Source organism: Anolis sagrei, chromosome 4 (genome assembly GCF_037176765.1).
Source record: "Anolis sagrei isolate rAnoSag1 chromosome 4, rAnoSag1.mat, whole genome shotgun sequence".
Taxonomy (NCBI): domain Eukaryota; kingdom Metazoa; phylum Chordata; class Lepidosauria; order Squamata; family Dactyloidae; genus Anolis; species Anolis sagrei.
This window is the reverse complement of record NC_090024.1, coordinates 154,202,222-154,228,654: the sequence shown is the minus strand read 5'-3', so window position 1 is coordinate 154,228,654 and position 26,433 is coordinate 154,202,222. Positions and strand designations below refer to the sequence as shown.

General features: G+C 41.6%; 1 protein-coding gene across 3 annotated transcripts in view; it reads right to left on the bottom strand.

Annotated features, from left to right (window-relative positions):
• COL24A1 (collagen type XXIV alpha 1 chain) overlaps window positions 1-26,433 on the bottom strand; it is a 215,046-nt gene that overhangs the window by 80,960 nt on the left and 107,653 nt on the right. For all 3 annotated transcript variants that reach the window (XM_060773864.2, XM_060773865.2, XM_060773866.2), the window contains exons 23-25: window positions 21,308-21,361; window positions 19,794-19,838; window positions 216-269 (exon numbers count right to left, since the gene is read on the bottom strand). In XM_060773864.2, coding sequence (XP_060629847.2) covers window positions 216-269; window positions 19,794-19,838; window positions 21,308-21,361 — 153 coding nt within the window. The remainder of the gene's footprint in view (window positions 1-215; window positions 270-19,793; window positions 19,839-21,307; window positions 21,362-26,433) is intronic.

Genomic DNA, 26,433 nt, shown 5'->3' with positions numbered 1-26,433 from the left:
TTCCAACAGATTTTGACAAAAACATAAAGAGCTCCAAAATCCTGTTCTAGATCATTGTTTTCATATTGCAGTCTCCATCATCTTGTTTACTTTGACGAGAAATGAAAAAAAGGTTGGTTATCCTGCATGCAGATCTGAATGTTTACGACATCTGAAATATTACTTGTGACAGAGAAATTGATGCTTTATCAAGTGACTACCACCTTATTATATACCTTCTCACCGGGGCTGCCAGATGGTCCGGTTTCTCCAGGTAAACCAATGGGGCCCTATAAGAAAATAATATGCATATATAATTAACGACGCTATCACTATATTAAAGTGACAAAGAACTGCAATGATTCTAGAGAACTTTTGCAAATTCATATGAGGAAGAAATATCACAAAATAACATTCCCCTTTTTCATGGCATGAAAATCTTCCAATATATTGTGAATTGGGACATTTCCCCAGTACTATTTTTTTTTTATTGAAGTTGATAAGCTATCTTCCTGTGGCTTTTCACGTTGAAACTGGCTGCATGAATCAGTCCTATCTTCCTGAATAATCAGCTGATGAAAGACATATGCTCATTGTACATTATGACCTCATGACAATTCTACCTTTAGAACAAAAAGCAATAGTGATAGTAAAACATTACAGGAATCTCTTTGTTCATGTTGGTGCCTGAAGGTTATTCCATTATCCTTAGAATGACAGCTAGGGTGCATGTATACTGTAGAATTAATGCTTTTTGACAGCACTTTAATTGTCATGACTCAATGTTATGGAATCGAGAGTAAAGGTTTTACAAGATCCGTAGTCTTCTTTGTTGGTGTCTCACTAAACTACAACTCCCACGTTTCCATGACAATGAGTCATGTCAGTTAAAGTGGTGTCAAACTTCATTAATTCTACAATGTAGATACGCCCTTAGAGCAAGGTCAGTATCGTCACTGTGCTTGAGCCATAATTTCTTTGCAGTCATGGAGAGGAATAATTAGAACTACAAGGCAGTCATATAACCTGCTCCTGCAATGAATAAGTAGAACATGCATTCCAGGTTGCGAATATTTTGCTATTTTTTATGTTAGGATTTTAGGGTTGATCCTAGTGTGCCCTCAGACAAGTGTTGCTGTTAGCCAAGAGAGCCTTTTATAACTGAATGGGTTCTTCTTTCTTGAATAAGAGATAACTTATCACATTGACTCGTGCTTTTAAAATCTCTAGGACTGATTATTGTTAAGTACATCAATGAAGGCTTGGAAGAAGCTACAGTAGTGCAGGATGTTGCCCCTTAGTGGTTAGTGGCAGTAGGACATACTGAATGGATTCAGCAGCAATTGCACTGTTCATCAATTAGTTTCCAAATCACCCAGCTGACATTTCTGACCACTATTTATGGTCTGCGGACCTGGATTTGCTCCATGAAAACACATGATGTGAAATGTGGCGTGGAACAACTTCATTTCTGGAAACGACTCAACTTATGGAAACATCTTGCTGACCGAAGCAGTTTAGTTGAATAAAATTTCAGTATTTCAGCTAGATTATTAAACCTACATCTTGCAAAAGGCTAAAGATAACTGAGAGGGCCTTGCAGCATTATTACTGCCGAGTCAGACAGTCTCTTTTTTGAAAATTATTTACACAACTAATTGAAACTATTTTTTGTGATGTATTGCTGCTTGTTTTTGTGGAAGGAGTCTCAATTATGAAATAGCAGGATACATATGTCTGATACAATTTAGCATACATAAGTCAGAGAGAGTGAGAGAACAAAAATGAACATAGATTTTAACATTAAGCAAATTTGTATGAGACAGCACCAGTCAAGGAGGTGGTTATTTACAAGCCTCACTAAAAGCTAAGGTGGCTAACAAAATCTGAATATCAGGTCTGGCTCAAGAGTAGTTTGTGTGCTATATTTCCATAAAGGAAATCTAGAAACTGCCAAATATATATTCTCAGCGCAGGTTATAGAGATAGCCCAGGTTTTCCACTTAGGTGTTGAAAATATCATTAAAAATGGCTGCAATATAGCTGGACTCCTATATATAAATGTAAATGGTCTTTATTTCTAGGGAAATATCGTTGAACTACAAACTATGGTAGTAACTAAACCACAGGAGACTCAAGATATTGCAACCATAATACAAGCTTTATTTAAAACATTCTGTCTTCCACTCCCATGTTGACTATTTAGGATATGGTAAGGATAACAGGAAAAAAATGTTATTTGATGTAATAGCTGGGATATATCAGACATACTATTCTCTCTTTAAAAAGAGAGAGAAGCAAGTATTCAAGAATTCTATTTGAAGATTGTATGCCTTTTTGGCCCTAAAGTTTACAAACTAGCAGTAATACATAATTACCCTCAAAGCCTATTTAGTGGGGAGGTTTTCCCCCTTTTGCCCACATAAACTCTGTTCATTATCAGAGAACAAATTATGCATGACACTGCAAAGCTCACATTCAGCATGTTTAGAGTAGCATGTAAATTTCATGTCCTTCTTGTGGTAAACAAAATACTTTCCCTGCTTCTAGTGAGCAGGAAACGACCAAGGACTGTATCAGAAAATCAGTTTCAGCTGCAAATTGACATGACAACAGCATCAATCTAGGCATATTTCATTTTCATTCTAACATAATAATAATAAATAATAATAACACTTTATTTGTACCCCGCCACCATCTCCCCAAGGGACTCGGTGCAGCTTACATGAGGCCAAGCCCGCAATACATCAATAACAAACATCAATAAAATAAAACATCAATAAACAATTAATACAATATAAATCATAAATCACATAAACAAAATAGACAATAAGCAATCAACAGTAACATATAAGCATTTAAAACCAATGGCCGGGCCAAATGTGATAGATTAAAATTAAAAAATAATGCTGATATGAACAAGGTAGGATATAATTGGGATAGGATTTTCAGTGAGAATGAGGGAACGCAGTCAATCCTAAAGCAGTAGTAAAGTGCATTTTGAGGACATAACGCTGAGAGTTTTCCTTATTCTGGGAAGGCTCTCTGGAACAACCACGTTTTTAAGCACCTCCTAAAGACTGCCAGAGTTGGGGCATGTCTGGGAAGTGAGTTCCAGAGTCGGGGGGCCACCACCGAGAAGGCCCTCCAATCATCCCCACCAATCGTGCCTGCGAAAGAGGTGGGAGCGTAAGCAAGGCCTCTCCAGATGATCGAAGAGATTGTGTGGGTTCGTATACAGAAATGTGGTCACACAGGTAGGCGGGTCCCAAACCATTCAGGGCTTTGTAGGTAAGAACCTGCACCTTGAATTGGGACCGGAAAATGGACGGCAGCCAGTGGAGCTCCTTAAACAGGAGGGTTGACCGCTCCCTGTAAGGAGCACCAGTTAGTAACCTGGCTGCCGCCCGTTGTGTTAAAACCTAACATTAGTATTCTGGACATTTGAAAAACACATCTTCAATCTTTTATCTTTCAAATATTTTTCAACACATTTTAAATAGAAAGACTGTTACTGTAGAGGGATTATGGGGATTGGTGAAATACTTCCCATTCTTTATTTACAAAGGCTAGTCCCCAAGTTGGTTTTCTCAGTTAGAATTCCAAATCCGCCTACTTTCAGGGCTTATGAGGGCCAGGGGATGACTTATGTAGTCAGATTCAAGAGAAGTGGCAAAACAAAACAAGAACTTTAGGTCAGGATAAAACATAAAATATCTTTTTAAAAACCCTTAAATTCAATTCACAAAAATCATGCTAAAGAATCCCAAGAGCAAGCAATTCAAGAACAAAACCAGAGTTGGAAATCAGGCTTTTAATAGAAACAGGGACTCATAAAAAAGAACAGAGAGATAAGTCCAAACCCAGGTTCTGCTAGAAGACTGGTTCTCAACCTGTGGGTGCCCAGATGTTTTGGCTTTCAACTCCCAGAAATTCTAACAGTTGGTAAAATGGCTGGGATTTCTGGGAATTGTAGGCCAAAACACCTGGGGATTCACAGGTTGAAAACCACTGTGCTAGAAGCTCAGATATAGAGAACAGGGACAGAAAGGTGAAACTGTAGACCTTGGATATAAAAATGTCCAGGAAAGCATGTGAGTCCATAGAAATTAATTATACATATCAAGGGTATCATTTCAGCACTAATGGATATCGCAACTTTATGAATCAAATTAAAAGTATAAGCTACTGGATGCTTATAAAAACACTACCTTCTGAAATAACTTCACTTATTTTCTGTGACATAATCTGCTCAAACATTTCCTACCCAATTGATAAAACGTCAGCAGGCATTCAGAGGCATCTACAGGAAGAAATTAAATTCATACATGTGTATGTCTTTTTATATATATAGCTGTCATATTCGTAATCTTTTTCTACAGTGACCACAGCCCCCAAATTGCCACTGAGCCATTTTGTATGGCAATTTATACTTGGAGGTGTGCATCTGGCTATGTCTCTGTAGCCAGGTGGGAAGTGATTACATTAGCTGCTGATACCTCTGCAGGACTTGGCAGTCCTCAAAAGACAATTTGTAATTGCTTTGCATCTGGTTATGGAGTCATAGCCAGATTCTTCTGTGATCCCCTCCCCCAACCCACCCTTCAGGCACAAATAGTTACGAAGGGGCTTCAGTGACTGTCTGCCAGACCCAGGGAGTGATATATGGCTCAGTGGCATGCAGTTTCATGGCAGAAATATTATGATGTGCTGAAACATACAGGTTTGAAATCACTACAAACAATTGAAAACTAATTTTTACAGCAAATATAAGATACTTTCTATAAAAGCAAAGAAAAGCTTCTGTAGTGGTTTCTGCATGGCTCTATAATGGCAAAGATGATTTCTTAGAAGAATCCTTGACACATACATTTCTCTGGAAAATTAATCAGTGAGTAGATTCCACATCTAAAACACACTTAAGACAGGCAAAACATCTGCCAGGGCATCTGCTACGCGTTAAGAAGCTGGACTACAGTGAAATAATTGGGAACATATTGCATGCCTAGGGGAGGAGAAAACCCATAGCATATAATTGCAATAATATTAATCCTCTGAAACATCTCTTGAGCAAGAAGAATATAAAGGAGCTACCATTCCTTCAAAATCCCTCTCCATAGCTCTTTGTCAGACATGTATGCATGAATAGCCCTTTTCAATCATTTGTGCTTCACACAAGGAACAGAATGGAAATACGTGCATTCACCCTATGTCCTGGAGGGCAAACATCAGCAGTAGGAAGTGTGAACTACTCATGTAGGGTCCACTCACAACTCAGAACCCTGAAAGCACAGAGCTCTGAATTTTCCACAGAACACTCCCTACTGCTGACACTCCAAACATGTAATACAAAGAACTGAGTAACTGGACAAAATGTAGAAACGGGGTGCTATGGGCATGTTACTTCTCTCTACCCCATATGGTTCTAACGAGGGAAATGTGGCAGGAGAACCACTAAAAAGGGTTTATATTCTCCCTCTTTTCCTATCTCCAGAGTGCATGTTACACATATTTTTAGACTTTAGATGATCAAAACAATTAGATATTTTTGCCTTTAATAATCCTATCATTAATCCCAAGGCTTATCTCCCCTCCTGCATTGCATTGTCTGGCTGACATTTTTGGCACGTGCTACAGGATGCTTCCAATCAGGTGGGCAATGAAATCAGTGGAGGAAAATGGTTGGGAGTCCAAAATAATGGCTACTATCTCAGAATGCATCAAGGGACTGGCAGGTCCCTTTTCATTGAAATCTGCAAAACTGGGGAGAATTGTGACCAGATAAATAGAACACAGCATCTTGGGAGAAAGGTTGCACAAGATAGCTGTTTCATCCCAACTCTGATTTTATAAAACAAAGTTGTAAAGCTGTGTTTTATTGTAATAGCAATTAATTCAGTGGGTAATAATAAATCAAGACTATTCCTCATTTTTTCTTAAAATCTAAGCCAGCTGAGAATGCCAATTCCAAAGAAAAAAGCTAAGAGGGAAGCAATATCTGTAAACTGAGTTGAACTATAACTTTCAGGCAAGTATTCGAAACAGAACTATAATGGGTGGAAGGGTTTTTTGGAGTGGGGAGGAAGATCAGCAGCTCCAAAGAAGAAACTATTGTAGCCTGGGAAGAATCGGATGAGCTTTCTGGGTGCTCTGAGGATGAGGAAGGGGATGATGGGTTGCAACCTGTAATTTCTGAGGAGTCTATGGAAGATAGTAGGGGCCTGAAGATAGATATTTTGGAATCTCCAAGCTGCTCTCAGGCAACAGAACAAAGTGATATCAGTTTCCATGAGAAAGGCCAGAGTTACCTTTGGAGGAGAATGTGGGAGACAAAGGTTTTTCCAGATTGAGTCACCTTGAAATTAGGAGGCAGAATGCAAAACAAAGACAAACTTGTTTTTCTCAGAGGCTTAGAGATAAGGTGAAAAAAGTAGGTGTGTGCGAAATGATGTCATGGGGGGATTGAAGACTTTTAAGTGGTTTCTGGGCTCTCAGGCCTTTAGTGGGAAAAACATTGTAAAAAGGGGAAACAGCTCCTGGTTTCTAGTCCTAAGTTCCTGGTTCCTGTATTTTAAGATTCTTGGTTGGATTCCTGTTTATGACTTCATTTTTTGGAGGTTTTGCCTTTTTTGTGTTCCTGTTTTTCTGTTTATGGACATAACTTTTGAACAATACCCCGCTTAAGGATTCTTTTGCTTTGTGTTAACTCAAGACTCTGTGGATTGCTTTTGATGCGTTGGCTCACAAACGAATGAACTCTTGATCTTGTTGTACTTTCAGTACTTCTACTACTTCTTTTTTACTTGCCTTTTTCCTTTTATACTTATTCACTAATAAACTTTTACTTACTAGATTATCTAAACATTGTGTGGTGTTGGCTGCAAAGGTGTTCCAGGCCTACAGTGCAATACAATAACTTTTGCAACTTAATATCATGGATTGTCGAATGAGAATACTAACAAAATTCAGTAAATGTCACTGTAGGGACTGAGCATGCTCAACTCTCATTGACTGTTTTGCTTGTTTGTTTCTCTTTAAATAATGTCATTTTTTCAGAAAACCTTAAGCTTTCCCTAGCATGCGGATACCTCCATTCTATTTCTTCCAGTGGTCCAGTTTTGATGTCATCATTTTCTACCAAAATGGACTATTAGAAAGAAGAATAAGACTTGGGGCTACACCAGCCCTTTACCCTGAAGTGGACTAGAAGGTGAACCAGGATGTCTAGATAATGTCTAGGGATTTTCGGTCTTTAGCATGGGATAAACTGATTCAACCCCATGCTAAGCAAAGTTGGGGAATGCTCTGGAGCAGCCCACACTTCAGGTAGAGTGTAGACCAGACGGCATGGCTGGCTCCACTCCAGACTGAACCACAGTCCACATTGCCTTGTACAGTCATCTCCTTTTTCTTGCATTTAGCAAAGGTGCCTGGGGACAGACAGGAACTCTCTCGCAGCTCTGTGCCCATCGGCAGTAGCCACAGGAACAGGAAAGGTAAGATCATGGTCCAGAGAGACAAAATCAATTTTGACATATCTAGACACCGCTTCATTGCTGCTGTGGAATAATATACAGAAAATGTAGCTGCCTCTGAGGAGTATTACTACTCTGTACAAGCCCTGGATTTAGTGGTACATATAGACAGATATGGAATGACAGGAAGTATGCTTTCTGAAATTTATGTTTCTAAACAGACACCAAATACATGCATGCATGCATAGTACTAATAATTCCAATTTCCCCCATGTGTTATGGTTGCAATTCTGTATTAATTACAAAATGAATAGTTCCAAGAAACACTGTGAGCCTTGCACCTGAAAGTGCTATAAGAATATTAATAAGAATATGCTATAAGTACCCTCCATATTAGATGTTTAAATACCGGTATTTCATTCTAAACTAATTTAATCATTAAGTTATAACCAAGACTAATACATGATCTACAGAGCTACTGGAATACTCCTTTACACTGGCAAGTCAACATTTTTGCGTGTGGTATTTGAATTGGAATTTCATCTTAAAATGTCAAATCAGTTTCTTGCCATTTAACTGAGATTCTAAGACTGTTATGACAGAAACACAGGATTTATGAACTGGGATTATATGATCATATTATCCAATTCAAAGCAGATAATCTGGATTTTATATGGCAATGTAGAAGGGTCCTAAATCTTTAAAACTTATTTCTTTAAAAACCTGCCTGAATTATAAAAACAGCCTTCTGCCGGAAAGATAGCAGGGAGGGAGCCATTCTGGCTTCCCTGGGCAGGGAGTTCCAGCATCGAGCGTGTGCTTGGATAACAGTTAAGGAGAGAAAATGAAATTGGCATGGGGACGGACCTTTTAGGGTGTCCTGGGCCACATGCAAGTTCAGTAAACAATTTCACTTCTGTTAACAGGGAAGTCTGCTGTTATCGCTCTGTTACATAGACAGAGTCAAGGAGGAAGACTGTTTAGAACAGAACATCACAATTATTGCCCTTTTATAGCTGTAATACAATACACTAGCTCATAAGTGATACTCTGTTATCGCACACATGCATTTCAAAGTAGTTCTGTAATCACTTAATTAGTGTTCCAGAGTTCTGTGGCAGGACCCATGGATTTCATGTAACAGGTTTAAGGATCAGGCTTGGTCCCTGGGACATCTAGGTCAAAGAATCCCACAGGGCTTGGAAGAGCTGCCAGAACTTTCAAAATAAATTTTAATGCTGCAATTCCAAGAATTCCCTAGCCAGCATAGCTAGTGAAGTCCAAAAAAGTGACCTTTCAAGCTCTGCCTGAGATCATGAAGAGAGTCAGAACAGACAGTCTTGAATTACATGGATCAATGGTTTGCCTCATTATAAGACAATTTAAAGCATTACTATGGAATCTTTATTTATCCTTCCGAGAACTGTTCTGCATCATGGCGCTGACAGATTCATGGTCTTTTTGCTCTGATGCAAAAAGCCAAGACATTTTAATCTCCCTTCTACTACTGTCCACATTTTTTTTTACAGTGGTCTTATCTGGCAAGAACCAGCATTCATATAAACCAGCTATTTGGAAGGGTGTTTCTCCCTTTGGAAATGAGCCATAATGTTGTCAAACAGCAATGCTGGCCTAATAACAAAGCCCTTTCTCAGGCCTATTCATTTTCATTTATGAAAGGACATCACCACAGACTCATCTTTTTAATATGCCGAAAATAATTCATGTTCAACAGTTGAAGAGACAGGTTACCTACTTTTTGTGTGCAATGTAACTCACTTTCAAAGTTTTGCCAGGTTGTAATTTAAAAATCTGAAACCCAACTGTGCATGCCAGACTTTTCTCCTTCTAATCCAGGGGCAATTTTCTCAGTAGCTTAAGCCAGTGTTGTTGTTTTTTTGGGGGGGTTTGGCCTGACTTCCAAAAAAACTTTGTCTCATTGGCATTGTAAACTTGCTCTGGCTGAACTTGTTTGGTACTCATTAAATTAATCAAACACTGTCTAAATGGATCTGCTGATTCTGTAAAAGTGCTAATCTTGCCAGCTAAAAGAGCTGCAGAATCTCATGTCATCTTTAAAATTCTAACCAGTCAATCAGCCAAAGTAATGACCTGATTCATTGTAAAATCAAATTCTTGTGGCAGGGTCTGTTGCTGTTGCTTTCTACCGCAGTCCTCAGCAACACTCAGTGTTCTGAACACAACAACAAATGGTCTCCATGTCTTTGATTTGGATTCCCACAAAGAAGAAAGCAGACTGAAAGATGATGCTCTCTATAAGCTCTATACATTTTTGTTACAGCAGAATCAATAAAATTACTCAAATTAGATGCTAAACCCAAGTACGTGGCAATATTTTGCTTTATATTACAAAGCACACAGTCTCCTATTACTTACTTACTTTACTTAGGCGATCCCTCGTTGGACGAGTAAGATGGTCTTCCATTATGGATTTCCTTGTGGGTCCGTATGTGGCTGTGGAGCCCTATTCGGCGGATCTGTTAAATCCGGATTTAACAGATCTGTTAAATCCGCCGAAAAGCGAGATCCCTGACAGCTCTGGAGCTCGCTGTGAAGCGTTTGCTCGATTTTTCGCAGATAAAATTGGGCGGATTCGGTCGGGTTTTAACACCACTTTACCTGCAGTCTCTGAGAATGTAACGAGAGCATCTGCTTGTCAAGTTTTGTTGGATTCTTTTCAATTAGTTCAGCTTGAGGATGTGGACAGGATCCTTGGAGAGGTGCGGCCTACCACATGCATCCTAGACCCCTGTCCATCCTGGCTTATAAAAGAAGCCAGAGGGGGTTTGGCGGAGTGGGTGAAGGTGGTGGTTAATGCCTCCTTACAGGAGGGCAAGATTCCAGCGAGCCTAAAACAGGCTATTATCAAACCGCTGTTGAAAAAACCATCACTGGACCCCACTCAATTAGACAACTATCGGCCAGTTTCCAATCTCCCCTATTTGGGCAAAGTCCTGGAACGTGTGGTGGCAGCTCAACTCCAGGGATTTCTGGTAGACACTGATTATCTTGATCCGGCACAGTCTGGCTTTAGACCGGGACATGGGACGGAAACAGCCTTGGTCGCCTTGGTAGATGATCTGCGCAGGGAACTGGACAGGGGGAGTGTGTCCCTGTTAGTTCTCCTGGACCTCTCAGCGGCCTTCGATACCGTTGATCATGGTATCCTTCTGGGACGACTCACAGAAATGGGACTTGGGGGTACTGCTTTGCAGTGGCTCCGGGCATTTCTTGAGGGACGGTCCCAGAAGGTATTACTGGGTGACACCTGTTCGGCTCCACAACCATTGTCGTGTGGAGTCCCTCAGGGATCTATTCTGTCCCCAATGTTGTTTAACATCTACATGAAGCCGCTGGGGGAGATCATTCGGAGTTTCGGACTGCGGTGTTATCTCTATGCAGATGATGTCCAGATCTGTCACTCCTTTCCGCCTGTCACCAAGGAGGCTGTCCAGACCTTGAATCGGTGTCTAGCTGCTGTGTCGGACTGGATGAGAGCTAACAAATTGAAATTGAATCCAGACAAGACAGAGGTCCTACTGGTCAGTCGGAAGGCCGAACAGGGCATAGGGTTACGGCCTGTGCTGGATGGGGTTACACTCCCCCTGAAGACGCAGGTTCGCAGCTTGGGAGTGATCCTGGACTCGCCGCTGAGCCTGGAACCCCAGGTCTCGGCGGTGGCCGGGAGAGCTTTTGCGCAATTAAAACTTGTGCACCAGTTGCGCCCGTACCTTGGGAAGTCTGATCTGGCCACGGTGGTCCACGCTCTTGTTACATCCCGGATAGACTACTGCAACGCGCTCTACGTGGGGTTGCCCTTGAAGACTGTTCGGAAACTCCAACTAGTCCAGCGTGCGGCAGCCAGATTGCTCACCGGAGCGACATACAGGAAGCATACCACCCCCCTGTTGTGCCAGCTCCACTGGCTGCCGGTTCAATTCCGAGCACAATTCAACGTGCTGGTCTTAACCTACAAAACCCTATACGGTTCTGGTCCAGTGTATCTGTCCGAACGTATCTCCCTCTACGTCCCACCTCGGAGTTTGAGATCATCTGGGGAGGCCCTGCTCTCGACCCCACCACTCTCACAAGTGAGGCTGGTGGGGACGAGAAGCAGAGCCTTCTCAGTGGTGGCCCCCCACCTGTGGAATTCACTCCCGGGGGAAATCAGAACAGCACCAACCCTCCTCTCCTTCAGGAGGAGGGTGAAGACATGGCTGTGGAACCAGGCCTTTGGGCAACCAGGCAATTAGACAATGACAACCAAATAAGACAATCAGATGTGTAAGATCGGCAGGATTGTCGAAATGGAACCAAAACAGATCTTTGAGTTAATTGTACACTGATGGGTAGGAGGAAGATCCAGGTTTGTATTGTTTTTACTGATTTTATCATTTTACTGATTTTATTGGATAATGTTGAATTGTGGGAATTTGTACTGTTATATTTTTTGTGATGATTGTTTGTGTAGCAGGCGTCTAAGTGTGCCTTGCAGCTGTAAGCCGCCCTGGGTCCCCTTCGGGGTGAGAAGGGCGGGGTACAAGAACCCCAAATAAAATAAATAAATAAATATTCTTGCTCTGCATCTTCTTCCGCAGTGAGGGCATTGGTTTCCAGGTGGAAGGTGGTCCCGGTCGGGGTTGGCTTGACGCGCCTTCCTCCTGGCACGTTTCACTCTTTCACCCTCCACTCGTGCCTCCTCAAATTCTGCAGCACTGCTGGTCACAGCTGTCCTCCAGCTGGAGCGCTCAAGGGCCAGGGCTTCCCAGTTCTCAGTGTCTATGCCAGAGTTTTTAAGGTTGGCTTTGAGCCCATCTTTAAATCTCTTTTCCTGTCCACCAACATTCCGTTTTCCGTTCTTGAGTTCGGAGTAGAGCAGCTGCTTTGGGAGACGGTGGTCAGACATCCGGACAACGTGGCCGGCCCAGCGGAGTTGATGTTGGAGGACCATCGCTTCAATGCTGGTGGTCTTTGCTTCTTCCACCACACTGACGTTTGTCCGCTTGTCTTCCCAGGAGATTTGCAGGATTTTCCGGAGGCAGCGCTGATGGAAACGTTCCAGGAGCTGCATGTGACGTCTGTAGACAGTCTACGTCTCACAGGCATAGAGCAGGGTTGGGAGGACAATAGCTTTATAGACAAGCACCTTGGTCTCCCTACGGATGTCCCGGTCCTCAAACACTCTCTGCTTCATTCTGGAAAATGCTGCACTTGCAGAGCTCAGGCGGTGTTGTATTTCGGCGTCGATGTTGACTTTGGTGGAGAGGTGGCTGCCAAGATAGCGGAAATGATCAACATTTTCTAATGTTACACCATTAAGCTGTATCACTGGCATTGGAGAGGGGATGGCTGGTGTCTGCTGGAAAAGCACCTTGGTTTTTTCAATGTTCAATGACAGGCCGAGCTTCTCGTATGCTTCTGCGAAGGTGTTTAGAGTGGCTTGTAGATCTTCTTCTGAATGCGCACAGACGACATTGTCATCAGCATACTGGAGTTCTATAACAGATGTTGTTGTAACCTTGGTTTTGGCTTTCAGTCTGCTGAGGTTGAATAGCTTGCCATCTGTCCGATAGATTATTTCCACTCCGGTGGGAAGCTTCCCATCAACAAGGTGAAGTATCATAGCGATGAAGATGGAGAATAGAGTTGGGGCAATAACACATCCCTGTTTGACACCGGATTCCACTTTAAATGGGTCACTTTGGGAGCCACTGCTGTCCAGGACTGTTGCCATCATGTCATCGTGGAGGAGCCGCAGGATGTTCACAAATTTGCTTGGGCACCCGATTTTTTGGAGGATGGTCCAGAGAGCGCTGCGATTCACTGTGTCGAATGCCTTTGCAAGGTCGATGAATGCCATGTACAGAGGTTGGTTTTGTTCCCTGCATTTTTCTTGGAGCTGTCGTGCAGTGAAGATCATGTCCATGGTTCCTCTGGAGGGGCGGAAGCCATTCTGGGATTCTGGGAGGGTGTTTTCTGAGAGGGGCAGAAGGTGGTTTGCAAGGATTCTTGCGAGGATTTTCCCAGCAGAGGTTAGAAGGGAGATACCTCGATAGTTTCCGCAGTCTATTCTTTCCCCTTTTTTGAAGAGGGTGATGATGGTGGCATCCTTGACGTCTGCTGGGATTTTCTCGGTCACCCACACTTTTTCTATGAGCTGGTGGAGTTGGTGTGTCAGCTCAGGTCCTCCCTCTTTAAAGATTTCAGCAGGGATCCCATCTGGTCCACTGGCTTTGTTATTCTTCTGTTGGCTGATGGCATTGCTGACTTCTTCCAAACTGGGCAGTGCTGCAAGCTCATCCCTGGTTTGTTGTTGTGGGATTTGTGAGAGGACCTCTTTGGCCACATTGGAGCTGCGGTTCAGGAGGCTTTGGTAGTGTTCTTTCCAACGTAGTGCAATTGAGTTTTGGTCCTTTAGGAGTTTGGTTCCATCTGATGAGCGTAGAGGCTGTATGCCATGGTTTCTTGGTCCGTAGACAGGCATGTAGCCGGGGGGGGGGGGGGGCTCGGGGGGCTTCAGCCCCCCCCGAAATTCTCATGGTGGTTCGCGAAAAGGCCTTACTGGTGCATTATTTAAACTGTTATGTTTATTCATATCATGATCTGATCACCATACTCAATATATCCCATATGCATGGGGGTATTCGGGTAATGATACAAAAGGTTTGCTAGGCTAGACCCTCTTTCATTCAGACTCAGCCCCCCCGAAACTCAGCCCCCCCCCCGAATCCCTCCCTGAAATTTTTTTAGCCCCCCCCCCCCCCGAAACGAAATCCTGGCTACGGGCCTGTCCGTAGATGACCTTTGTGGCTTTGAAAAATCCCTGAGCATTATGGGTATCTGCCAGGTGTTGGATTTCTTCGGTCTTCTTTGTCCACCAGATGTTCTTGAGCTCTCTTGTCCTTCTTTGGACCTCAGCTTTTGCACTGGCATAGATCTTTTTCTTAGCAGCACAGTTGATGTCTCTCTGCCATGCTTGGAAGGCTTTCCTTTTCTTGTCAATTAGCTGTTGCATCTCGATGTCATTTTCATCAAACCAGTCTTGATGTTTCTTGGCTTGGTATCCAATAGTTTCTTCGCAGGATTGGATGATGGAGGTCTTCAGTTTGTTCCAATGTTCCTCAACATTTTCGGGGTGTACTGTGGGTAGATGGTTCTTGAGTGCTGTTTGGAGATGGGCTCGTCTGGAGGGCTCCTGAAGGGCTTGGGTGTTCATTTTGCGCCTTGTCTTCCTTCCTTGGAGTCTGCGCTTGGGAGCGATCTTGATAGCCATCGAGGATCGAATTAGCCTGTGGTCAGTCCAGCAGTCGTCAGCACCTGTCATGGCTCTTGTGAGGAGCACGTCACGGCGGTCTCTGGCGCGTGTGATTACATAGTCTAAGAGGTGCCAATGCTTTGACCGGGGGTGCTTCCATGATGTCTTAAACTTGTTTTTCTGGCAGAAGAGCGTGTTGGTGATGACAAGGTTGTGCTCCGCACATTTGGTGAGAAGCAGGATACCATTTGAGTTGCTGTTTCCAACCCCGTCTTTTCCGATGGTCCCTGGCCACAGGTCGAAGTCTCGCCCGACTCTTGCATTGAAGTCCCCCAGGAGGATGATTTTGTCCTCCTTAGGTATCCCCGATAAGACGGTGTCCAGCTGACAGTAGAATTTCTCCTTGATGTCTTCGTCAGCATCTAGTGTTGGTGCATAGGCACTTATGATGGTTGCCCGTTGGTTTTTGGCAAGATCGATTCGGAGGGTTGAGAGTCGTTCGTTGATGCCAGTGGGTGCTTCGGACAGATGTTTCACCAGATCATTCCTGATGGCAAAGCCAACTCCGTGCATTCTTTGGTCTTTTTCGGGCAGTCCCTTCCAGAAGAAGGTGTAGCCTCCTTTTTCTTCCTTCAGCTGTCCCTCTCCTGCTCTCCGGGTCTCCTGAAGGGCTGCTATGTCGATGTTAAAGCGTCCCAGCTCCCTTGCAATGATGGCAGTTCTGCGTTCGGGGCGTTCACTGCCGCTGTTGTCCATCAGAGTCCGTACGTTCCACGTACCGAAGTTCATTTTTCTTTTTTGGCCGCAGGGTGGTGACCCCACTGGACGCGGCAGTCCAGTCAGGGATAAGTGAGGCAGACTATGTTTAGGGCACCTTTTCTAGCCCCCTCCCCGTGTGGGGTGTGCAGAGTGGGTCCTAAAAAGGGCTGCTCAGTCGCGGATACAGCTGCCGAACTACTCAACTGCCTCGGACCTTGAGGTAGAACGACTGAGTCCGTACCCACCGCCCATGTGCCAGTCTGTGACTAGGGGCTTCCAGATTTCACAGTCCTGCCCCCGTCGCCACTCGCTGATCGCCATGGGGCTTTGGTTGGTTTGTTTTTATTTTCTTTGGAAGACGCCTGTGCGTGGGTTTTTTTAATGTGTGGAGGTCAGTGCACAACTGATCAACACACAGACTTCACAGAGTGAGGTTCCACTGGTGATGTAGTTTAACACAATGACCGTGACTTCTCAGTCTGTTGCAGCCTTCTTCCGCCTTCGCAGCCGTTGTAACATGTGCCATGTTATCCTCCGCCTGCTCTGCCGTTGAGGTCTTTGGGTCTTCGGACTGTGCTTGGTCTGGAACCTCCCCCGCGGCCACTCCTGGGAGTGCACGACTCCAGTTGTTGTGCCTACAGGTTCATCGGAGCGCGCAAGCCCCCTCACCACGACAAGGTGACAGTCCATCGAGGGGGTCTCCTATTACAAGATGCCAATGAATCCACATAAATGTCTCCCTTCCAGATAATTATTTCTATGCAGAATGCTATAATGACAATTTCAAAGGGACCCCTGCCATTTAGCTTGAGAAGTCTCTACATTAAATTACTGATTTGTAAAATCAAAGAAACAATGTTTATACCTTTACCTGGAGCACTTGGATAAATGTCTGTTATTGTTCTGATGATGTAATGCAGTGGTTCTCAACCTTCCTCATGCCGCGACCCCTTAATTCAGTTCCTCATATTGTGGTGACCCCCAACCATAAAATTTTGAAACATCTTGCACATGTGTATCAATTATTGGGAACCCCTGGTGGCACAGCAGATTAAACCGCTGAACTGCTGAACTTGCTGTCCAAATGGCCAGCGGTTTGAACCTGGGGAGCAGGGTGAGCTCCTACTGTTAGCCCCAGCTTCTGCTAACCTAGCAGTTCAAAAACATGCAAATTTGAGTAGATCAATAGGTAATGCTCCAGCAGGAAGGTAACGACACTCCATGCAGTCAGGGCGGCCACATGACCTTAGAGCCATCTACGGACAATGCCGGCTCTTTGGCTTAGAAATGGAAATGAGCACTACCCCGCCCCCAGAGTCGGACTCGACTAGACTTAATGCCAAGGAAAAACCATTATCTTTACCTTACCAATTATTGGGGATTTTCCCCCTAAAAAAATTAATTATGTAGAGTTGACATTCTTCAACATTTGTTTTAAATTCTTATAAGACATAACATTTGAAATGCTTAATTGCATATCTTTATGGACTCAAAATTTCATCCTAATTAGCTAACCATGTTTTCCAGTCTCTTATGTTAATACAGGCAGTCCCCGAGTTACAAAGATCTGACTTGCAAATAACTCATAGTTAAGAATGGGAGTGATACAACAGGAAGTTAGAGAAATCTATTCCCAAGAAGAGAAATTCACTCCTGGAGGAGTTATCATGGGGAAAAGGTGTCTCCACTGAAGCTTTCTCACCAATCCTTGTTTCCACAACAAGTCAATTTTTTCAAAATCCAAATATCAGAGGGACAGCAAGTGAAGTGAACAAGGGCATAGACAGCAAAAAACAAAACAAAACAAAACAAAAAAGACAGGGGTGTTAAGCCTTCCCTATGCTATCCAAAGCTATAGATAGATAGATAGATAGATAGATAGATAGATAGATAGATAGATAGATAGATAGATAGATAGAAGAGATGTCCAGGAAGTTCAAGAATAAAAAAATAAGGTTTAACATTCAATAATTTGAGCTCCCCTCTAAAAAAAAAACACCCTAAAAGAATTTGGGAGAAAAAAATCATATATGTCTATAATATTTAGCAAGGTAAATTTCTGGTGTGTTAGAGAACTTCTGGCGTGTTATGGAAGGAACCCTCCCTCCATATTTCAAGTGCCACTACTGTGGCCTCTCTCTCTCTCTCACACACACACACACACAGAGAGAGAGAGAGAGAGAGAGAGAGAAACAGCAGTCAGCTTTTGTTAAACTTAATCTCCTCTCCAACGGATGTCTTGATTAACTAGCTTAATGAGAATGACCTGGACTTCAATTTTTGTGCCAAGACTAACCCTGAAATGCTGAACATAAGTTTTTGCCATTCTATGTTGGTTTGGCTGGACTTATTAGAATGTCACAACTGGCAGAGTATTCACTTGTCAGCACATACAAGATAAGTGTGGCCAGAAGAGTCACTGAGTGACTCTTCTGGTGACTTCTGGATGCTGCACAGGGTTAGTTGGTTCAGCATCCAAGCTTTTCCTTTCCTTCCCCTGACACAATTCATCTTTAAGGATAGGGACAAGACAATTGGCTCTTTGATATCAGACAGTGACACAACAAGCTGGATTCTTACTGAGATAAGGCTCAAGGTAAAAATACCCCATCTGTTGGACAACTACAATAAATAGTATCCAATATATGTTATCTACTAGAAATATTATCATTGGTTATGTTTTATGTTAAGTACAGTACTTAAGTCAGTGGAAAGAATTCATTTTTGTAAAATAAAAACTGCAGGGGCTTTTAAATATATTCTGATATATATATATATGCAGTTTGAAGATTCAATGATGAAAGATCATTCAATGCTAAGAATTGCAAAATTCTCCACTCCTTGGAAAGACTGTCTCTTATTTGCTCCAAAGTCCACTCATTTTTTGTTTGTTTTTGAAGTACATTTTAACAAATGATTTACTGTCTACTTTCTGGCATGGCTAAGTTCTTGAAAAGATATTAGGATATATGGATTTCATTCTTTGTGAACAGATAACAAACCAAGTGTCCTTGGATTTGCTAACAAAAAGCCAAGAGCATCTCAAATGCACAATGAACCACCTATATACAAACCGTCATATAATTAGGTAGTACCTTACTCAAATAAAAAGTCAAACAAACATTTTATGATTTGATAGTCCACATTTTGATTTAATGTGGACAGGCTTTGGAGATGTGAATGCCAATCTTCTGCCAAGCTTCCTATCACTCATCCCCACCCCCTGCAAAAATAAATAAATAAAAAAAACACCAGAAACCATTTCTGATTTGTTAAATATGGAGTTTTAAAAATGTTTAAAAGGTATGTAATGGTTGCACTGGTTGATAATGCATGTTGTTGAAATGGTGAATTACCACATCTGCTTTTGACTCATTCCGATGGAATGTATTCCCACATGTCTTCAATTCTAAGATGCCACTGATTGTGAGACATACACTAATATCAGGAACACCAACAGGAAAAAAAACTTTATTCATATAAAAAAGCACCTGCAATTCTAAGATGGACCCTGTTTTAGAGATGTTTATATGGGGGGGGGGGAGTGCATTTTAGAACCGAAGAATTGAAGAAATACGTATATTCAAAAATGCTGGTTACACTGAACACTTGATCTAATGTTTGAATTCAGATATCATGGCTTTGCTTTTGGATCTGCCAAAGAAAACCACATTCTTGTGTTATTCTCCCCCCCCCCCCAATACTATTTATCTCTGCAATTTAACATAATGACACCATCACATTCTGTACCACAAATGCACATCATAAAAATATCAATAATGGAGCCTTAATAATAGAGGACAAATATAAATGTACTACATACAGCTGCTATTTTGTGTCTAGATGGGGTAGGGTGTAGGTTCCATTTTGATACTAACACCTAGAGTCACCCTAATTACACAATGTACCAGGCCCCTTCTACACTGCCCTATAATCCAGATTATCAATGTGGATAATCCACATTATCTGCTCTGAACTGGATTACATGACTCTACACTGCCATATGAATGAATGATTTATTGTACCAGCTATAGGTCATGACATCACATAATATACAAACTTTAAAAGTACAACACAATAAGTATAATAAGTACTTTCCAATATAAATATTAAAACCTATTCCATATAAGGGATCTTTAAAATTATAGTAGCAGTGGCATACACTGCCATATAATCCAGTTCAAAGTAAATAATCTGGATTGTATATGGCAGTGTAGAAGGAGCCCTTCTACACTGAAGCCCCAGAATCATGCCTTATAAATACATTAAATGACCTTGTATTATAGATAGTAACCCATTCTTACTGTTTCACCAGTTTTTCCAAGAATTCCTTGATCTCCCACTTCTCCCTGTAAATTGAAAAAGGAATATGGCAATTCAGCACACTGAAAAGTAAAACTGATTCCGGGGGGGGGGGGGGGGGAGCTACACTAAACCCTACACCCCTCATTGCTCATTGCAGCAGTTAATAGCTTAATTACAGTATTTGGTTCCCCAATTGCTACACGTTATGCAAGTTTATCATTCTGCAAACTTAAAAAACACTTTTTATTTTGCAGAATTATTTGAGAGCACACTATGACTATTTTTGAAAGCATAATGCACCTATTGCATGGGGGGTTTTTTTGTGCTTAGTTTTATCTCCAAGGAGAAGTCATGTTTACATATAGCAATGTATTTAACAAAAAGATGAAGAAAAATCCATGATGTTGCTTGCTTGGGAATTATTATCTCCCTTCCATCCTGAGTGGAACATTGTACTATTCAACACAGTAATGCATCTGTCATATCTTTTCCAGATAAAGTAGTACTGTACACATGAGAAGTATTCATGTTGAGTATAACATCCCACTTCATAATATTTCTAAATTACACCTTGTGCAGCCAAAAAATATGCAAAGCATTTCCCCCCAGAAATGGGTCAGAAAATTGTGGACTCCTCCAGTATTTAAATATTATCATAGTATGGTGTTGTATGTTAAACAGTAAGGCTTTTGGGAGATAGGTGCACATTCATTAACAGTAAATCACCTCCTTGTAATTTCTTGAAGTGATGTGTCCCCACATTTGTTGTTACTATGTGCCTTCAAGTCATCCTGGACCTATGGTGATACTAAGGTAGTGCGAGGATTTTCTTGGCAAGATTTGTTCAGAGCAGGTTTGTCATTGCCTTCCTCTGCAGCTGGCAGATTACGACTTCGCCAATGTCACCCAGTGGGTTTTCACATTTGAGAGAGGGGTTTGGATCCTGATTCCCCAGAATCCCACATTCAAACTACCACACCGGCTCTGTCCCATATACATTATCACTGCATTTTTATTATTCACCCATTTTTATTATTCATCCATCTCCAACTCTGAACTAAGTATATTCTACAGAAGGGGTCTCCCAACTAAGACCCATAGGCCAGATGCAGCCCTCCAAAGTCATTTACTCGGCCCCTGCCCTAAATGTTAGACTTTGAAGGCACTAACAACAAAAACAATCCTAATTAACTTGACTATCTTATCAGTCAAAGGCAGACCCACACTTCTCATTGGAATATTGGCAAGTTTATGTTGGTTAAAACTGTTCTTCATTTTAAATATAGTATTGTTCTTTTGTGGTTGTTTTCATATACATAAGATAGGTGCAGTGTGCATAGGAATTTGCTCATTTTTTTCAAATTAAAGTCCAGCTCCAAAACAGTTTGAGGGACCATGAACTGGCCTTGGTTTTAAAAGTTTGAGGATCCCTGTTCTACAGAGCACAGATCCAAATTATCATTTCAGATGTTATATTAACAAAGAAAAAAAAACATGGAAACCTGGGTCTTACCTTTAGGCCTTCAGGTCCTGGTTCACCGGCATAACCCTTCCGACCAGGTTTTCCCTGTATCCAAACAAATAAACACTTCCACTTTTTAATGGTTTTTGAATCTTTCCTGTCATAATATCACTGCTAACCAGAATTGCAACATACCTGAACTAATATAATAATAATAATAATAATAATAATAATAATAATAATAATCTTTGTATGCTGCCCTATCTCCTTGAAGGGACTCAGGGCGGTTTCCAACATATAAGGCAAACATTCAATTGCTGGAAAACCATACAGACAATTACATCAAAATAAACACATTCAACAATATAACACAACCTAATTTAACTTAACAAACAAAATAACAACAACTAAAAGCATAATAAAATACCAAAATACTGTTAAACACACACACACACAAACACATATATATCTCCCATTTCCTTATAACTCCATCAGTAAAGGTTCTACAAATGTTGTAGTTCAGCGTGTTGCTCGAGTTGCTACTCCTAGTAGCAGGGAGAACGGGTCTACTTTGGAGTCAGAGGGAGAACAGTAGCGTCAGCACATTAGAGAAATCATTATGGCTCCAAGCGATACCGACACGTTTCCAGGTTTCTCCGATTGTGAGATGGGGGATGGGGAAGTAAGCAGAGGTGTAAAGAGGGCTGCTCGAGAGCCAGAGTCTGAAGGGGAATTACAAAGGAAATGTATTCGGGAAATACTTTATGCACCAACAGAGGATGAAGATTTCTATGGGTTTGAAGGGAGTTCTGGGACTGGGAGTGATATGGAAGATGATGAGGAGTTAAATTGGACCCGGGTGCAAAACATAAGGGATATCTGTAACCAGCCCACCTCTAGTGAGGAATTTGAGGGGTTCACTGGGGATTGGCAGCCAGGGGACTCTTGGCAGGATCTGAACCCTGATAATCGTTGGCAGAGGTGGAAGGATGGGCATTCAGCTGCAGGTTTGGGAGCAGCTGGGAGTGATGACGAGAGGGTGGGGAGCTCATCAAGCTCCGAGGAAGAACTTTGAGATAAAAGTGGGTTCAGTTTGAACTGCAAGTCGCAGAAGGCAAAGTGTCTTCATGGGACATAATTATTTGTAGCTGCCAACTTTCCACCTTGGGTCCTGGGCTATAGCTTCGTGTGTTCCTGTGCTCCTGTTTCCTCGGTGACTCCAGCGTTCCAGCTTTGCTTCTCAATGGGATTGACTACGGACCAGTTTGACTTCGCTTTTGGACTTCTGGACTTTGTTTGTTAATATCTTTGTGACTTTGACAACTTTTAGTTTTGAAACTATGTTTTTCCAGCTTCAAAGACTGTGCTTTTGTCCTATTTTGATTTTTAAGCAGTTTGCTTCATCTTTTGTTTAATCCGGATTATTAGGCAGCGCTATATTCCAGATTGTATTTTTGTTTCTCCTATTGACTTGTTTTTGGTGCCAAATTGCTCCAGCAGACCTTAGCACTGCTGTTAAGTGCTTTGTAGGTCCTTTTGTTTGCAATAAAGCTGTGTTTGAACCTTTAATCTGTGTCTGGCGTTGTTTAAAGCTTCTGGGTCTTGACAACAAACCAATGGTCAGGATTACAAAATGAATGTGGACAACTATAAAAGGCTTGGCAAGGGATAGTGCAAATAGTATATCATAGGGCTAGGAAAGTGGATGAAATGCAGGACAAAGTACTATCTGGCTATCTAGAGAGTGGACCTAGGGATTAATCATTCTCGAAAACTTGCTGAAACATCCAGGTTTTCAAATTCCTATGACAGTGTGGGGGGCTGCCTAATCTCCCTGGGGAGGGTGTTCCAATGAGGGGGGGGTCACCACAGAGAAGGCCCTCTCCCTCATCGCCACCAACCTTGCTTGTGACAGTGGTGGAAGTCAGAGGAGTATCTTCCCGGTAGACCTTAGAGCCCGTGCCGGTTCATAGGGGGAGATGCAATCCCAAAGATAAGCAGGGCTCAAACCCTTTAGGGCTTTGTAAGTCATAACCTGCACCTTGAATTGGGACCAGGAATTTATCAGCAGCCAGTGGAGCTGCTTTAATAGGGGTATTGTTCATTCCCTAAAATAAGCTATAATACATCACAACAGCTGAGTATCAAACTTTATTTATATGTAGATGTGAGTAAATGTCCTCCAACTCTTTTTCCCCCCTGTCTTCCCCTCAAAGTTAAGGACTGGAGGAACAATGTGGAGAGATGTTCAAATCTTTCCACTCCAGTCATATTTCTATTCCCCAAGTCTGGTGGAAGAGAATGAGATGTGTGATTCTGATGGGGGAAATGGGCCCAAGGATGAAGTTGTCTCTCTCCTTCTAAGGGCAGCCTTCTAACAATAATGTCATTAATATAACTTGGAGGAAATTACAAAACAACTGCATGTAATTTTTTTTTTATTATGGAGCTCTATTGAAAAAAGCACTTATTTCCATTTCTCATACACTGAGACTATTGTGGAAACCTGCTGCTACCAAGAAGACATTGTTCAGCCAGCAAAAGCCACAACCACTCATAAAAGTTCAGAAACAATGAAATATCTCTTTTACGGCCATCCATGATTCCAAGCATATTTATTTGTAATAAACTTCCACTGAATACAATAGGACAAGATTCTGGGAAAATGTGTTTCAGATCAGAATGAAGAAGCATACCATGAAAACAAAGGAAAGTGCTGACTTGTGTGGAATTAAGCCATGAGATAATATGCCCTGAAGCACTGAATAACTTTCCCTTAACACCCTTTGTTTCGTTTTCTTTGGCTCAGTTCTCTTACCCAGCATTTCAGCCCTCTAGCTTTACAATTATGGCCCCAATTAGTCCAACAAAAACAGAGATCCCATGTTAAGAAGTAGTATAGTGCTGATCACCAGATGCCTTAATGGAGGACTTCTTTTGAAGCCCATGTTCTTAATACAAGAACACACTTGCATATTAAGTAATTCACAGTGGGGCTATATGCACAGAAGCACTTCTGAAGCTTTTGCTTATTGGCTCATGTTGCTGAAGGCAGGAATGATATAAAAAGGGAGCTTACAATGAACTGTGCTTTCCTGGCTTCACAAGTGAAAAGAATAGACATGTGTCGCAATGAACTGAATGTTAGTTCAGCTGTTTTGCTTGTTTAGTCAAGTGTCAAGCAGATTGTCTGCTTTAAAAAATAGTGAATATTTGCTTTTAAAAAACAAGTGACTAGCTGTTCTGAAGAATGCAGAGAACAGTTTAGTGAAATAAGGCTCCAGCCAACCAGTGCTATGCACAGGAGTACTGAGGACATGGGAAATTATGTTCAATCAATTCAGAGCCTAGGTAAATTTAGTTCACAATTGTCTGCTCTATAATGACAGCTACATTCCAAAATCAATCCCCCCAACCCCACCAGTATTCACATTTGGGCGTATCAGGTATTTGTGCCAAATGAAAATACATCCTGTATATCAGATATTTAAATTACTATTCATAATAATAGCAAAATTACAGTTCTGAAGTAGCAAAAAAATAATTTTAAGGTTGCGGGGTCACCACAACATGAGGAACTGTATTAAGGGGTTGCAGCATTAGGAAGGTTGAGAACCACAGCTCTAGAGGCAGAAATAAGATTATTTTGTTTCCACCTAGAACCAACATTAAAAAAAAAGCTTTTTCCTTTCTTCCTCTCAGTTCTTCTGTTAAAACAGGACCATACTAATGTATTGTTCTTTTCTTCTTCATTATACTTATATCTTAATATTAAATAATTAGTAGCAAGTCAAACATTAATAACAATTGAGCAAACCTCAGCAGACTTACCCAAGTTGTAGTGACATAATAAAAACAGTGCTAAGCTAAACATTCCCACTGTTGATTATCTACACTACAATGGTGAACATATAGAGAGCATTTTATTTATATTAGCCAAAGAAGCTTAAACTAACAGAGAATATGGTGTATTAGACACATATAAACTTGGCAGACAATTCATGCTTCTGCCTGTATTACAGAACAAAGGATTCTGGAATTTGGTGAAGATTTTAAGCTCCATTCATCTGAACACTTTAAACTAATTAGAATATCTAATTTCTTCAAGACATTTCTCAGGCCAAAGTTTCTCCCTTCCCTGGAAGTTTTAGTCCAATTACATTTAGGGACTCCAGTCTGGGAACCTCAAGTGAAGAAAAGCAATGCAAAAGAGTGGAACAGACATACTAGGGGGAAAATGTCCAAATATTTATAGTATGTATCATGCAGTTTATTTTGTACAGGTAATCACGCTTTATATATTCCAAACAATCTACACTCAATCTACACTAATTCTTCTAGAGAATTCAACCATAGCAGAGTCTACATAGGGACCACCAAACGCAGCAAGGCCCAAACACGAATCAAGGAACATGAAAAGCAATGCAGACTACTTCAACCAGAGAAGTCAGCCATAGCAGAGCACGTGATGAACCAACCTGGACACAGCAATTTTTTTTGAGAACATAGAAATGCTGGACCACTCAGACTACACAGAGAAGTCATTGAAATCCACAAGCATGTGGACAATTTCAACAGAAAGGAGGAAACCATGAAAATGAACAAAATTTGGCTACCAGTATTAAAAAAAACTCTAAAATCAAAACACTAAATAAAGATCAATGCTAAAAAACAGAGGAATTCCAGACAAGAATAAATCAGGGTCAGCTAACACCTTCCAACAAACTGCATGGCCATTAAATGTTAATCAAGGTGACCAATTGCAACATTCACACTTGCCCCAAGCAGACAAGAGTTTTTTCTCCCACCCTGGGAATGTCACAGATATATAAACCTCACTTGCCTAGTTTCCAACAGACCTCACAACCTCTGAGGATGTCTGCCATTGATGCAGATGAAATGTCAGGAGAGAATGCTTCTGGAACATGGCCATACAACCCAGAAAGCTCACTGCAACCCAGTGGTTCCAGCCATGAAAGCATTCAACAATACAATCTACACTCATTTGAATCAATTAAGATAACTGCACAATTTTTGTGAAGCAAAACATTTTGGGTGAAATTAGTTGCAATGCTGCTTTACATACAAGAATACTTCTGGTCCAAAATAAATAAAGTAAAACAAACTAAGCAGATTGATATTCCCTTAAATTTTAAATGCAGGATGAATACAAAGCT